Source organism: Mustela erminea, chromosome 6, assembly GCF_009829155.1.
Source record: "Mustela erminea isolate mMusErm1 chromosome 6, mMusErm1.Pri, whole genome shotgun sequence".
NCBI lineage: Eukaryota > Metazoa > Chordata > Mammalia > Carnivora > Mustelidae > Mustela > Mustela erminea.
In genome coordinates, this window is record NC_045619.1 from 121381541 (window position 1) to 121393941 (window position 12401).

General features: G+C 38.0%; 1 protein-coding gene across 3 annotated transcripts in view; it reads right to left on the reverse strand.

Annotated features, from left to right (window-relative positions):
* Positions 1-1470: 1470 nt before the first annotated feature.
* ST8SIA6 (ST8 alpha-N-acetyl-neuraminide alpha-2,8-sialyltransferase 6) overlaps positions 1471-12401 on the reverse strand; it is a 145883-nt gene continuing 134952 nt past the window's right edge. For 2 of the 3 annotated variants that reach the window (XM_032349518.1, XM_032349520.1), the window contains exons 6-8: positions 9426-9538; positions 6329-6421; positions 1471-3683 (exon numbers count right to left, since the gene is read on the reverse strand). In XM_032349518.1, the coding sequence (XP_032205409.1) occupies positions 3215-3683; positions 6329-6421; positions 9426-9538 (675 nt within the window). In that variant the 3' untranslated portion in view covers positions 1471-3214. The remainder of the gene's footprint in view (positions 3684-6328; positions 6422-9425; positions 9539-12401) is intronic. The other variant, XM_032349519.1, reaches the window with a different exon arrangement.

A 12401-nucleotide genomic window follows, 5' to 3' on the forward strand; every position in this document is an offset into this window, starting at 1 on the left:
GGTGTAAAACTTGTAATAATTGATCATTATAGAACAAAAAGAACTGTGGCTTATGATTTACAACTCACATAGTTGATATGTTATATTATCAAAATGTATGTTCTGTTGTATTTTAGAAAGCTTAAAAAATTCTCCTTTGGAACAAAAGGACATTATTGACACATCATAATCATGGGGAAGGTTGTCCTCTGCCAAAGAGGAAATGTTAGGATAGGAATGAAGCCTCCCACAGATTTCACAACAGTCACAGAGCAGCTTGGGAAAGAGACACAAAAAAATGCATGTTCTTTTCAATCAAAGACTTTTGGTTAACAGGTGACCTAGCTGGGATTGTTGCAAAATTTCAACATGCTTTTAGGATGGCAGGACAAGTATTTACCAGAAAACCAACTTCAGTTATGTTCCTCTAGAAAGGCCTAGCATTTTTGCCACAACTTTTTTCCTCCTCAACTTTTACTGGATCATGGGTATCGATCATTAGGACACGCTTCCTGATCTCAGTGTTGGGGGAGGTCACTGAGAGTATATGACAGCTGGTTGATCCGTGAGCTGGACCCCAGAAACTGGAGACTCCTTACCCTCTCCCCTGTGCTGGCATGTGCATTCTATCTGCCTTTTGTGATGCTTCTGATCCCAGAAGCTGCCCCAAGGATGCAGCCTCAAGACAGTGATATGGTGTTGAGACCATTTGAACAATATACATATCTGAACCCAGTTAAGGCCTCTCCATAAGCTTTCAGGCTTACCAGACAAAAATGGAGATCTACTACTCTCACAGCCACCCAAGAAGATCTCATATGCAAGGTCCCTTGTTTATTAAAACTGCCACCTACCAAATCTTGCATGGTCTGCCCCTTTCTTTGGTGTCTCGCTGTGCTCTGTGTACAGGCACTGGTTTTACATTACACCTGGGAAGAACCCAAGAAGTTTGTGAACCAACACATACCATTTTGAATACTTCTGAAATTCTTACCAGTGCCATTAAAGATTCTATTTTGATATTCTAGAGAAAACTTGTGAAGTTAAAGGAGGAAGTTATCTGGGAAAAACTTAAGTAAGTTCTGTGCTAATCATACATAGTTTTTATTAAAACAATGTATAAAAATCTCCATACTGTATATTTAATGACTGATTTCAGTATATTCTTTTACTCCAATATGATGATATTTCCAATATCATCAAAAAGAAAAGTTTAAGGTTCTACTCCCCAGAAAACATTTTAAAGGAAGCATTTTACTAACTATAAAATATTAGACTGTTCTATTTTTAATAGTCCACTATTAGTAACATGATAGACATTACTCATACTGATAGATTTTTAAAAACAAATTAAATCCATTAGAAGCAGCAGAAAAAAGCCACTTATTCATCAACACAGAATGAAAGATAAATAAATTAGACTTCATATAACTAAAAGCATGTTCCTTTTGGAAAATATTTATAAATGAACTTCTAAGCAATTTATGGAGCTAATTGATTTCATCTGCTATAGAAGAACAAAACGTGAACAAACAATAATATTTAAAAAATGTCAAACACAATGCAAGAAATCAGGAGGTACTTTCCCAAAATAAATGACTGACAGCAGAATGATTTCAAAAGGAAGCATTTAGTAAAACAATCATCTGGCTAAGGTAAGAATTAAGAATTTTATTTTTAATTAATTCAGCATGCTGACAAGTTGGCTCCACCCCGATTTCTGCCCTCCTCATGATGGTACAAAGACAAGTGGGCAAAGTAAGAATGTAGTTACTTAGTTAAACCAAAGAACTTTGTAGATGAATAGATGATCTATGTTAACAGGTATCATCATAATGAAGGGAGTGGTGTGAAAATTGTAATATTCAATACCGCTTAAGCTTTATTTGATATTGGTATTTAAATTATTTGTCCTATTTATCATGTAAATATATACCTTTCTTTATGAGAATTAAGTTTTGGTGTATTTTAATCCTTACTGCTTTCCTGTGAGACCTATCAGGTCACTACAACTACTGTTTCAGAGGTGGGCCCAAGCCACTATCCACTCGTGGTGTAACTTCTCTTCAAGTGACAGTTCTTGGGGCAAAGACCATGATTTACCTTCAAATATCCTCATTTTGGTGACTCGGAATCAAGGGGACTGCTTTTTCCCCTATCATATTCCCTCTACTTAGAATCTTCTTCATTTATTAAAACCTTACTCACTTTCTAATTTTTATTTGACAATTACCTCTTCTCTGAAACAGATTCCACTGAAATAGACTGAATGACTCCTGAATAACTGAATGACTCCATAGTACCTTCTCCAGAGCTGTCATAACAACATCTATCATACCGTATCACTGTTGGTCATATGCATGTTCATTTCCTCCTGCAGGATTTGGTCATCTTTAGGTCTCTCTCACACAGCCTGTTACAGGGTCTGGCATGAAGTAGCTGTTGGATAATTTTTTACAAATAAATTGAATGTGTGACCCCCACAGACACCAGGTGAGAAAAACTGGGTATTGTAACTCTTCATGCTCTTAAAAATAGATCCTGTCAGTGGGAGCAGAAAAGGCTTAATAGTAAGGCAGGAATTTAATATAAATCAAAAAGAGCACTTTAAAAATGTAAATAAAGGAGGAAAACAAATGGCCTAAACCCAGCCAGACACATCATTGCAACTAATGACCCTAGTGAAGGTGATCAGAAGCAGGTACATTACCATCCAAAGAGGAGGATTTCATTCCTGAATCATCAAGGGTTTGCTATAATTTCTTAGACATCCTCTTTTGGACAGGAAGAAGGATGAGAAGGATATTATTGATAATAGAGAGGCCTGCTTGAGGAAGAACCCAGTGAAAACTGGCAATTCAGCAGTTCTTTCCAGGAAGGGTCTTCAAAACAGCGTGCCTTTTATTATCAGTCTGCTGAGAGTAGAAATGGCAACTGTAGAGAGCAACAAGGAAATATTCATGGAGTCCCTACCTCACGTCAAATTCTGTACTAGGAGATTTCATGGATTGTTAGATAGAGTTAGATATCATGGTCCCCATTTCACAGGGAGGGAAACTGACGATCGGGACAACTGCATGAGCTGCTGATGTTGCAAGCTCAGTGGGGAACTTTGATCACACCACATTTCAGGGCTTTTCCTATTATGCCCTACACCCACTGCTTTTAGTGTTGGGAAACACCATTACTCACCTACAGCATTCTATTAAAACTTTCCCATTTTAAGACACTATGCTTAGGCTCTTTCACATTTGCTAAATTGTAATTTGAGGATTCCTTTCAAGTGAAGTTGGAGAATTTGTCTGTATTCTTTAGGCATCTCATGGAAACCACGTTTGGGTAAGTTGTTGTCATAGTAGTGATGGCTGACAGGTGTGTCTTTAATCGTTCTAGAAAAGGGCCAAAATCCATACAGCTTCACGTGCTCACACAGTTCAACTGCCACACTTGTGATCATCAAGCCAGAGGATAGGCGAAACTCCGTCACACCTTCAGTTCTCCAGAAAAGGGCAAGATTTCTCAGGTATTTGGGATGGAAAAATATAACCTTCTGTCTTGCTTGAGACTCCTTTAGGGTGTCGTACACTTTGAAAGAGGCAATCGTGTTGGCCCTGAAAGAAAACGCTGGAAGAAGAAGGAACGCATCTCCATAGGTCGCAATGTCCTCCAGAAATATTTCTTTCTTTTTCTTTAAGTTCCCATATCTGCGAAATTAAAAAAAAAAAATCATCATCATTATAATCAAAGTGGCCATTTTGGTTCCATAAGGCTGAATTTACCTTTGGCTGAGCCATTGAACCATTTATGTCACTGTTATATATAAGAGACAAACAATAGACTCAGAGTCCAAGTAGGAGTAAGCCTCCTATAAAAATCAAGAGCTAGGTCCTTCATCTCTCTTTTGTGGTGTCCCTAGGCTTTCATTTATATTTTCTTATCAGATTATATCCTTACTGGACACACATTTCTTATATTATTTTATCTTCTAACTCAGTAATTTTTTCTCTAAAGCAACGTTTTTTTTTTAAAGATTTTATTTATTTATTTGACAGACACAGCGAGAGAGGGAACATACGCAGGGGGAGTGGGAGAGGGAGAAGTAAGCTTCCCACCCAACAGGGAACCTGATGTGGGGTTTGATCCCAGGACCCCGGGATCATGATCTGAGCTGAAGGCAGACACCTAACAACTAAGCCACACAAGGTGCCCCTCTAAGGTAGCTTTTTGATACAGAAATACCTTCCAAATAATGACTGATTTTTCTTAAACACAGGACCACTCTTAAAATGTCTACACATTTAAAAATTCCCTAAGCTGTACACCTGTGACCTGTGTATATTTTTTTACATGTGATCATAAAAGTTTCCTTAAAGAACATAAAATACCTACATTAATACACACACACACACACATACACACACACATTTTAAATTTCCTCAATGTATTGTGATAGATTTATGTGTTTGATTTAAATAATACCTTAGTAAATATACTAATATGAATGGTTGTGTCTAGAAAGTAAACTTTTAGGATGCAGGTATAATATTGCATATTATCTTAATAGATACTAGAACTATATGAGTATATAGTTTTAGTTTGTATTTTAATAATAATGATTATTAGTTTTGGTGAAAACAGTGGAGTAAAACCATGCATGGGATTTTTATTAACTAGGAACATTTTGTTGTGGCTACATGTGAAAAATAAAATATGGGAATTATTTTTTTGGTAATAAACTATATGTGGTAATTTTTTTTTTGTCACCTTCTTTTAAGGTGCATTCCCTGAAGTTTTTAAATAAACTGTTTCATTAGGAAACTACTCCCAAGATAAAAGAGTAATGTTAAAGTTCTGAAAGAAAATTAAATTAAAACCACATTGAGATACCACCTTATACCAGTTAGAATGGCCAAAATTAGCAAGACAGGAAACAACATGTGTTGGAGAGGATGTGGAGAAAGGGGAACCCTCTTACGCTGTTGGTGGGAATGCAAGTTGGTGCAGCCACTTTGGAAAACAGAGTGGAGATTCCTCAAGAAATTAAAAATAGAACTTCCCTATGACCCTTCAATTTCACTACTGGGTATTTACCCCAAAGATACAGATGTCGTGAAAAGAAGGGCCATCTGTAGCCCAATGTTTATAGCAGCAATGGCCACAGTCGCCAAACTATGGAAAGAACCAAGAGGCCCTTCAATGGACGAATGGATAAGGAAGATGTCGGCCATATACACTATGGAGGATTATGCCTCCATCAGAAAGGACCAATACCCAAATTTTGTAGCAACATGGACGGGACTGGAAGAAATTATGCTGAGTGAAATAAATCAAGCAGAGAGAGTCAATTATCATATGGTTTCACTTATTTGTGGAGCATAACAAATAGCATGGAGGACAAGGGGAGATGGAGAGGAGAAGGGAGTTGAGGGAATTGGAAGGGGAGGTGAACCATGAGAGTGTATGGACTTGAAAAACAATCTGAGGGTTTTGAAGGGGCAAGGGGTGGGAGGTTGGGAGAACCAGATGGTGGGTATTAGAGAGGACACGAATGCATGGAGCACTGGGTGTGGTGCAAAAATAATGAATACTGTTACGCTGAAAAGAAATAAAAAATTAAAAAAAAAAAAGAAAAGAAAATTCTCAAAAGTAACTTCACTATTGTTAAAAAAGATGAAGTGATAAATAAGTTTTTACTTGATTAGTAGCGTTCCACTCACAACATTAGAAGTGTAATTGGTTGGGATGCCTGGCTGGCTCAGTGGTAGAGTGTACAACTCTTCATCTCGGGGTTATAAGTCTGAGTCCCACATCGGGTATAGAAATGATATTAAGAAATAAAAAATAGGGACGCCTGGGTGGCTCAGTGGGTTAAGCTGCTGCCTTCGGCTCAGGTCATGGTCCCGGGGTCCTGGGATCGAGCCCCACATCGGGCTCCTTCCTTGGCGGGGATCCTGCTTCTCTCACTGCCTCTGCCTGCCTCTCTGCCTGCTTGTGTGTACTCGCTTGCGTGCGCTCTCTCTCTCTCTGGAAAAAAAAAAAAAAAAAGAAAAAAGAAAAAAGAAATATAAATAACCTAAAAAAATAAAGTCTTTAAAATAAAATGGAATGGTTTTCTTTAAAAAAAAAAAAGGAGAGAGAGGTACAATTGATCATACCTCTTATGAGCTACAACCTTGAGAGAAAGTAAAAAATTATGAATATATTATATTCTTTTATCTTTTCGCCAAAGTCATTCCAGCTATATTGCATTGCAAGTCATTCCAGCAACAAGATTAGTGTTCAAACTAAGAAAAATGTTAAATAATAAAACAAATGTTCTCAAACAGTTATATAAGTTGGACATACTTACTTTAGTTTTATGATACTGGGATTTACAGTCACAACATTGGTTTTACTGCCAACATCTTTACTCACATTTCCTGTAATTGGGGGAAGGTTACACCTGAAATTTGGGAGGGGGGAAAAAAGCATTTTCAAAATGCAAGTTTAAAAAAAAGCACATACCCGCACATGTACACATACAATCACTGTCGGTTTATTGGAGAAAATGCTGGCTGTTAAGGAGTTCTGAATTGATCTGATTTCCATTTAAAACTTTAATAAGTACTGAAATCCTTTTTTTAAAAAAGATTTTATTTATTTATTTGACACAGAGAAAGAGAGCATAAATAGGGGAAGTGGGAGAGGGAGAAGCGACTCCGCCATGAGCAGGGAGCCCAATACAGGGCTTGCTCCCAGGATCCTGGGATCATGACCTGAGGTGAAGGCAGACACTTAACAACTGAGCCACCCAGGAACCCCTAAGTACTGAACTCTTAATTGACACTTCAACATTGCATGAAATATACAAATTTGGTAAATGCTTTTAATATTAAGACCCTTAAGTATATCAAAATGAGAAATGACAATTACCTTGCTAGCTGCTGAAGAGTTCATAATCCTTTTATTAAAATTATTATTTCTATTGATTATATTTCCACAGTGTTATGGGCACCAATTTACAGGTTAAAAAAAAAAAAATAAGGAATTGCAACTAAGGTTACGGAGTATGCCAGAAGCAAAGTCTTTTAAAAAAAAAAAACAAAAAAACAACCAAACCCTGAAATCTCCTGATTCCCATATGGATAGTTTTTCTAGCAAATTATGCTGTTAATAAATAAAACCCTAATGTTCCTATAATGATATTTTCATATAAATGTTCTCTTCCTCTTTTGAGTACTAATTTGTTTTTAGTACTCAGTACAAATTAAGAATTGTAATTTTGAGTAATTACATTCCTTTCACAAAAAAGGGAAAGTTGGTTATGACTCCCTAAGTATTGTTTACAGAATTTCAAGTAGACCATTTCTTTTAAGCTATACAAACAAAAGGAGCATTTCTGAGTATGTCCTTAGGAAAGCTGTTTCAAGTTGATGTGTTCTGCACGAACTGACGTTGAAACAGCATTCCACACTCTATGAAACATAAAATCAAATGGACCGTGTACACCTCTCATTGATATTAAAGGTATGTCAGAAAATAATTAAACATGGCACCTTGCAAAAAATATCAATCACAGATAATACAGAAACGCCCTCATTACTGGACAACCTGTAATAACAAATCTACCTTCTAATACAGTATTATTCTTTTTAAAATCAAAGGTGATTTCCAACAGAGTATCATAGGAGACTCTGAGGGGAAGTAATGGCGTATTGTACACATAGAATGGTAGCTGGTAAAACCATCCATTCTTCAGCTCTTTTTATTCCTTACCCACTCAGCTAGTAGCTCCCAAACTTTTGGAATGAAAAACAAATAATAATAAGCAGTTTCCAGACTGTTATTACAAAATTCTGACCACGTAGACACAAACTAAATACAGACTTAACATTTAAATAAATTTTAATGACCATGACCACATCTAAGCCCTCCTTTGCCCTTTCATTCTGGAAAGCTCACTTCACAGGAAACTCTGTCTCGGAAACATCCTTGGCAGCAAATGCAGGATCTGGAAATAGGCACACTTACTGGGGAATTCAAAATTAAGTAGTCGCTGAGATGTTTTTCTTTTTTAAACCTCAACTTGTATTTCGTGTATCTGCCCTATCAGGTAAAATGGATGGGTGGCCATAATCCTCCTCACAGATGTTTTGAGAATTTTAAGTCCATGAAAAGTCTATTACAAGAAGAATTATTTAGCTTCATTATGGCTTTTTCATAGTGAGTGCTTTAACTAAATGGCTAAATCATTTAGGTATTGGCCTTTTTTTTTTCTTTAAATATTTTATTTATTTTAGAGACAGAGATTACAAGTAGGCAGAGAGGCAGGCAGAAAGAGGAGGAAGCAGGCCCCCCGCTGAGCAGAGAGCCTGATGAGGGGCTCGATGCGGGGCTCGATCCTAGGACCCTGAGATCATGACCTGAGCTGAAGGCAGAGGCTTTAACTCATTGAGCCACCCAGATGCCCCTCAGGTATTGGCCATTTTATCATGAATCATGAGGACCACATTCAATGACTTGCTGGACTGTCAGGTCTACTGCTCAGTCATTACCTGTAGCAATAAAAACTTTAAATGAGATTCAAGTAAAGCAGTGGGACCGTGGGGAGGGGGGCAGTGAGCTAGTGACTGAAAGTCTGGCCTCCTTTTCAGCTGCTAAGAAACAGCAGCATTAAATCAATAAGAATCAAAGGTTCTCCTCTGATGTATGAAATCAGTGCCCCTGAAATAGGAAGAAACAGATTTCGACTTACTTTTTAAAGAGGTGCATTTCAATTGAAATCCAACCTCACAGGGATGAATCACCTTTCCATCATATTCTGAAAGTGTAGAAACTCCGCGGCTTGGCTTATTAGCACAGGCACAGGGAGAAACAAATAACTTCTGCTTCTGCATTTGCAAGCTAGCTGCTACTGAGATACAAACACTTTAAAAGACCAGAATCTAGAAACTCCACAATTTCGTTTCTTAATTTCAAGCCAGAAAACGAAACAATGATGTTGTGTGGCAATACAATGCTTAGTTTGGCATTTTCTCAAGTATTATCTGAGAACAAAAGTTTCCTGAAATGCTCTGTTCATATATATATATAACTTATATATATAATATGTTTATATATTTTTCCCTTTTTTCAGGTGAGCCTGGCAAATGTTCTCCAGAGCCCTTCTGAGAGAGCCATGGTATCCTTAATACACTGTAGCCTCTGACAAGTCCCGCAGCGAAGACCCTCTTTCACCATGATTTCAGAGTTTCGGCAAAGTAGCCAAAGCAGTTTTTTCCCCTCTGGTATTAACATTCTGAGGAACTCATGATCCACTTAACACCTCAGGAAAGTCTACCCAAGTAATTTGTAAACTTAAGCAACACAGCTCAAAGGTCAAAATTTACACGGAGTAGCTTTACAGCATCCCTTTAAAATATTCAACTGACCTTTGGTTTCAAGGAAACCCATCTGACAGGTCTTACCTAAAAACAAAGTCGGATTTGTCTATTTCAGCTCCACAAAGAGACTTATTCAGAATTCCCCCGTTTCCAACCACTGCGCACTGATTGTAGGGGTACTCCATGAAGGGCTGAGACTAGCAGAAGGAAGAGAGAAACCATCACAAAATAGCTTTAGTTTCAGAACAATAAATATCATCAGTTTAATTCAAGCAGCTACTTTTTTTTTTATACATGTTAAGGGAAGGAAAAGAGCAAGGAAAAAAAGGCAGAGATAGAAATGCCATAGCATGTTGATCAACTTATGACTTATAATAAAAAATCTTGTAAACCCGCCTTTCATTTCTCTTGAGAGGAATATACAGCATATCATAGACCCTATGGTGCAATAATCTAACATATAATACATTTGTTTATAAAAGGTAACTTAATGTGTCTTAAATCACACAATTAAGTACGTAACATTAGACTGGCAAAACCCCACACTGGGCCTTTCCAACAAACAAGAATGTTTTCAGCAAAATAGAGGAAATGAAGCAATTAGAAAGTATCATGAAATCCTCTATTCTTGGGCATAAAATTAATAGCTAATTTAGCAGAAGTTTCTGCTAGAGTTAGACCTTCAGGCTCAGGGATGACATGAGATTTATGCCTGCCATCTCCACAAATGACCAGCCACGGTGCTGCAGGGATGCCTACTAACTCTCTGCTGACATATTTCAAATTGATTTCCAAGGTCTGAATCTCTTATATTTCCTCCAAGGACCCGACTTGTCTACCCCCCAAAGATTTCCCCTTTTTCCCAAGTCCTTCCCAGTCAGAAACATAACTTCTCCATTAAACAGGGCTCTTTGTCTTTGCTCGTCCCTCTTCCCGATGAAAAGATGGGACCCTGAGCAGCGCCAAGAAGGCCCAGGTCAGACACCACAGTGGCATTGTCCTGATTCACCTCTTTTGTCTTTAGAGGGTGAGCAGAGGTCCTCAAGGGCAGAGGACGTGTTTGTGACTTTTAACTTCCCCTCATCTTTCACCATAAACCTCACATGTTGGAATGTACACAGTGACATTTCAATTAATGCTTGCTGGCCCGATGGCCCACCCTGGGAAAAAAACACCAGTGTTGAGTTGGGAGCCTCTTGGACCAGGATGGGGTAGCCAGCTGGTGAATATTCAGGAATTTTGTGAACTGTTGTGAAGCCACTGGTAAATTTAAGTCAGCCACCTCGGGGGTATGTCCACCACTAAAATGGACCAACACTACAAATCAGGGCAGCACATTGCCCAAAGCCAGTTTCCCAGCACCAATGGCAACACTTCAGGGCCAGTGCGGTTGTGAGAAGCCCAAAGGACTCCTGAAACACTAAGACTGTAATGTGCTCTCAGGCTCCATCTGGGTGATGCCAAATGAGCAGAGAGAACTCTGATTCAGCACGGTTGGTTTGTCTCTAACAATTCAGAATCATATTGTAATCATTATACAAGAGATGCTGTTCCAAGTGCCTGACTTATTAACACATGTGAACCTTACGAGCATTTTGCTGCTGGGGAAATAAAAGAATGGGTTTAAGGAATGGCTAGCGAGTGTCAGAGCTGAGATTCAAACCCCTGAATGAGCCCATGTTCTTATTCACCCCATGTGACACAGTTTCTCACATTCCATGAATACAATGTTAGTTTAATTATGTACCTTATTTCTCTTTGTATCTGCAATTGCCTAGCAGAGGACATGGCTCTGAAGTCAATGGTTCCTAGATACCTCAGGTGATTTCAAATCCATTGTAATCCTAGCTCAAGATGTCTTTGACCTGTGTTTACTAAATAGTGCCACAGACAGTTCTGAATTTTACAAACTGGATAGAATGCAAATAAACTCTTAATGGTATAACAGAAAAGATGACAGAAGAAAACATGTCTCCAATTAAGCACTCAAAAATAACACATATTTTCTCTGGTTTCTTGGTCAACTAGGGGGAAAAGCCCATATGTTTGGGGATCTCATGTTCAGTAAGAGTAACCTCTGAATTACAAATTCCAATGTTTCTTAAAACAAAGCTTCTAAGAAAGTGGAAAATGTGTGCTATGTTGAGCAAGTCCTGCTCACTCTGGTCGAAAACCAACTTTGCTTTCTTTTCAGATAACTGAGCAAAGTGTTTGGAGGAAATGACTTTACGACATTCATCAGAACTGTCTATTGTCATCTCCTTGTTGTGTGCCCCAGAGTTCTCTAGCAGAACAGAACAAGGAGGGTGGGGATGTAGGCAGCAGGGCCAGAAGGAGGCCAGCTCTCTTACAGAGGAAAGGGAGAATGGAAGCAACACAGAAAAGTGGCCTCTTGCTTTTCTACTATTACTGTACTCAACTTCAGAATTACCTCCCAACCTCCAAACCCCCAGTTTTGAAAAATCAGTGCAAATTTGGGAAACCGATGCTGTTGTTAACTGCATACAGAATTATCAAGCCTAGGTTATTCTTTTCTAGGTGCCAACTGGAAGCTAAAAAATTCCTGTCTCTCCTCTGTTCTGGTCCGTCTAAAGCAAGGAAAACACTAGAAAAAATTGCAAGGGTGAAAGAGTTGCTCATTGTGAAACTCTCTCAGGCCTTCTTGGATCAGGAATATAAATATTCTGTACTTATTATCTTTTCAATTATTGGTAATTTCAATGCCTCATGAGGGCATTTTTAGAATGCATTATGAGTTATTTTTGGTCCTCCTTTCCTTCCAGAAATTTCTTCTATTTTTTTCCTCTATCATTTTCTATTCATTTTTCAATCATTCCCAGCCAATTAGTCTTCTTTTGAATTATAAGAGTAAAAGAAAAACTGGCACAACTTATATGACCAATAAATTAGTTGAAGGAAGTCAAAGTTCCAACAAAAAGGAATTAATTGCAAGAACTGAATATTCTACAGTTGGTAAACTGCATATATTAGGTCATCCGATTTTTACTGACTTAGCTTAATTGCTTTTAATCAACTCATGAAAAGATGACCAAAGGTGTA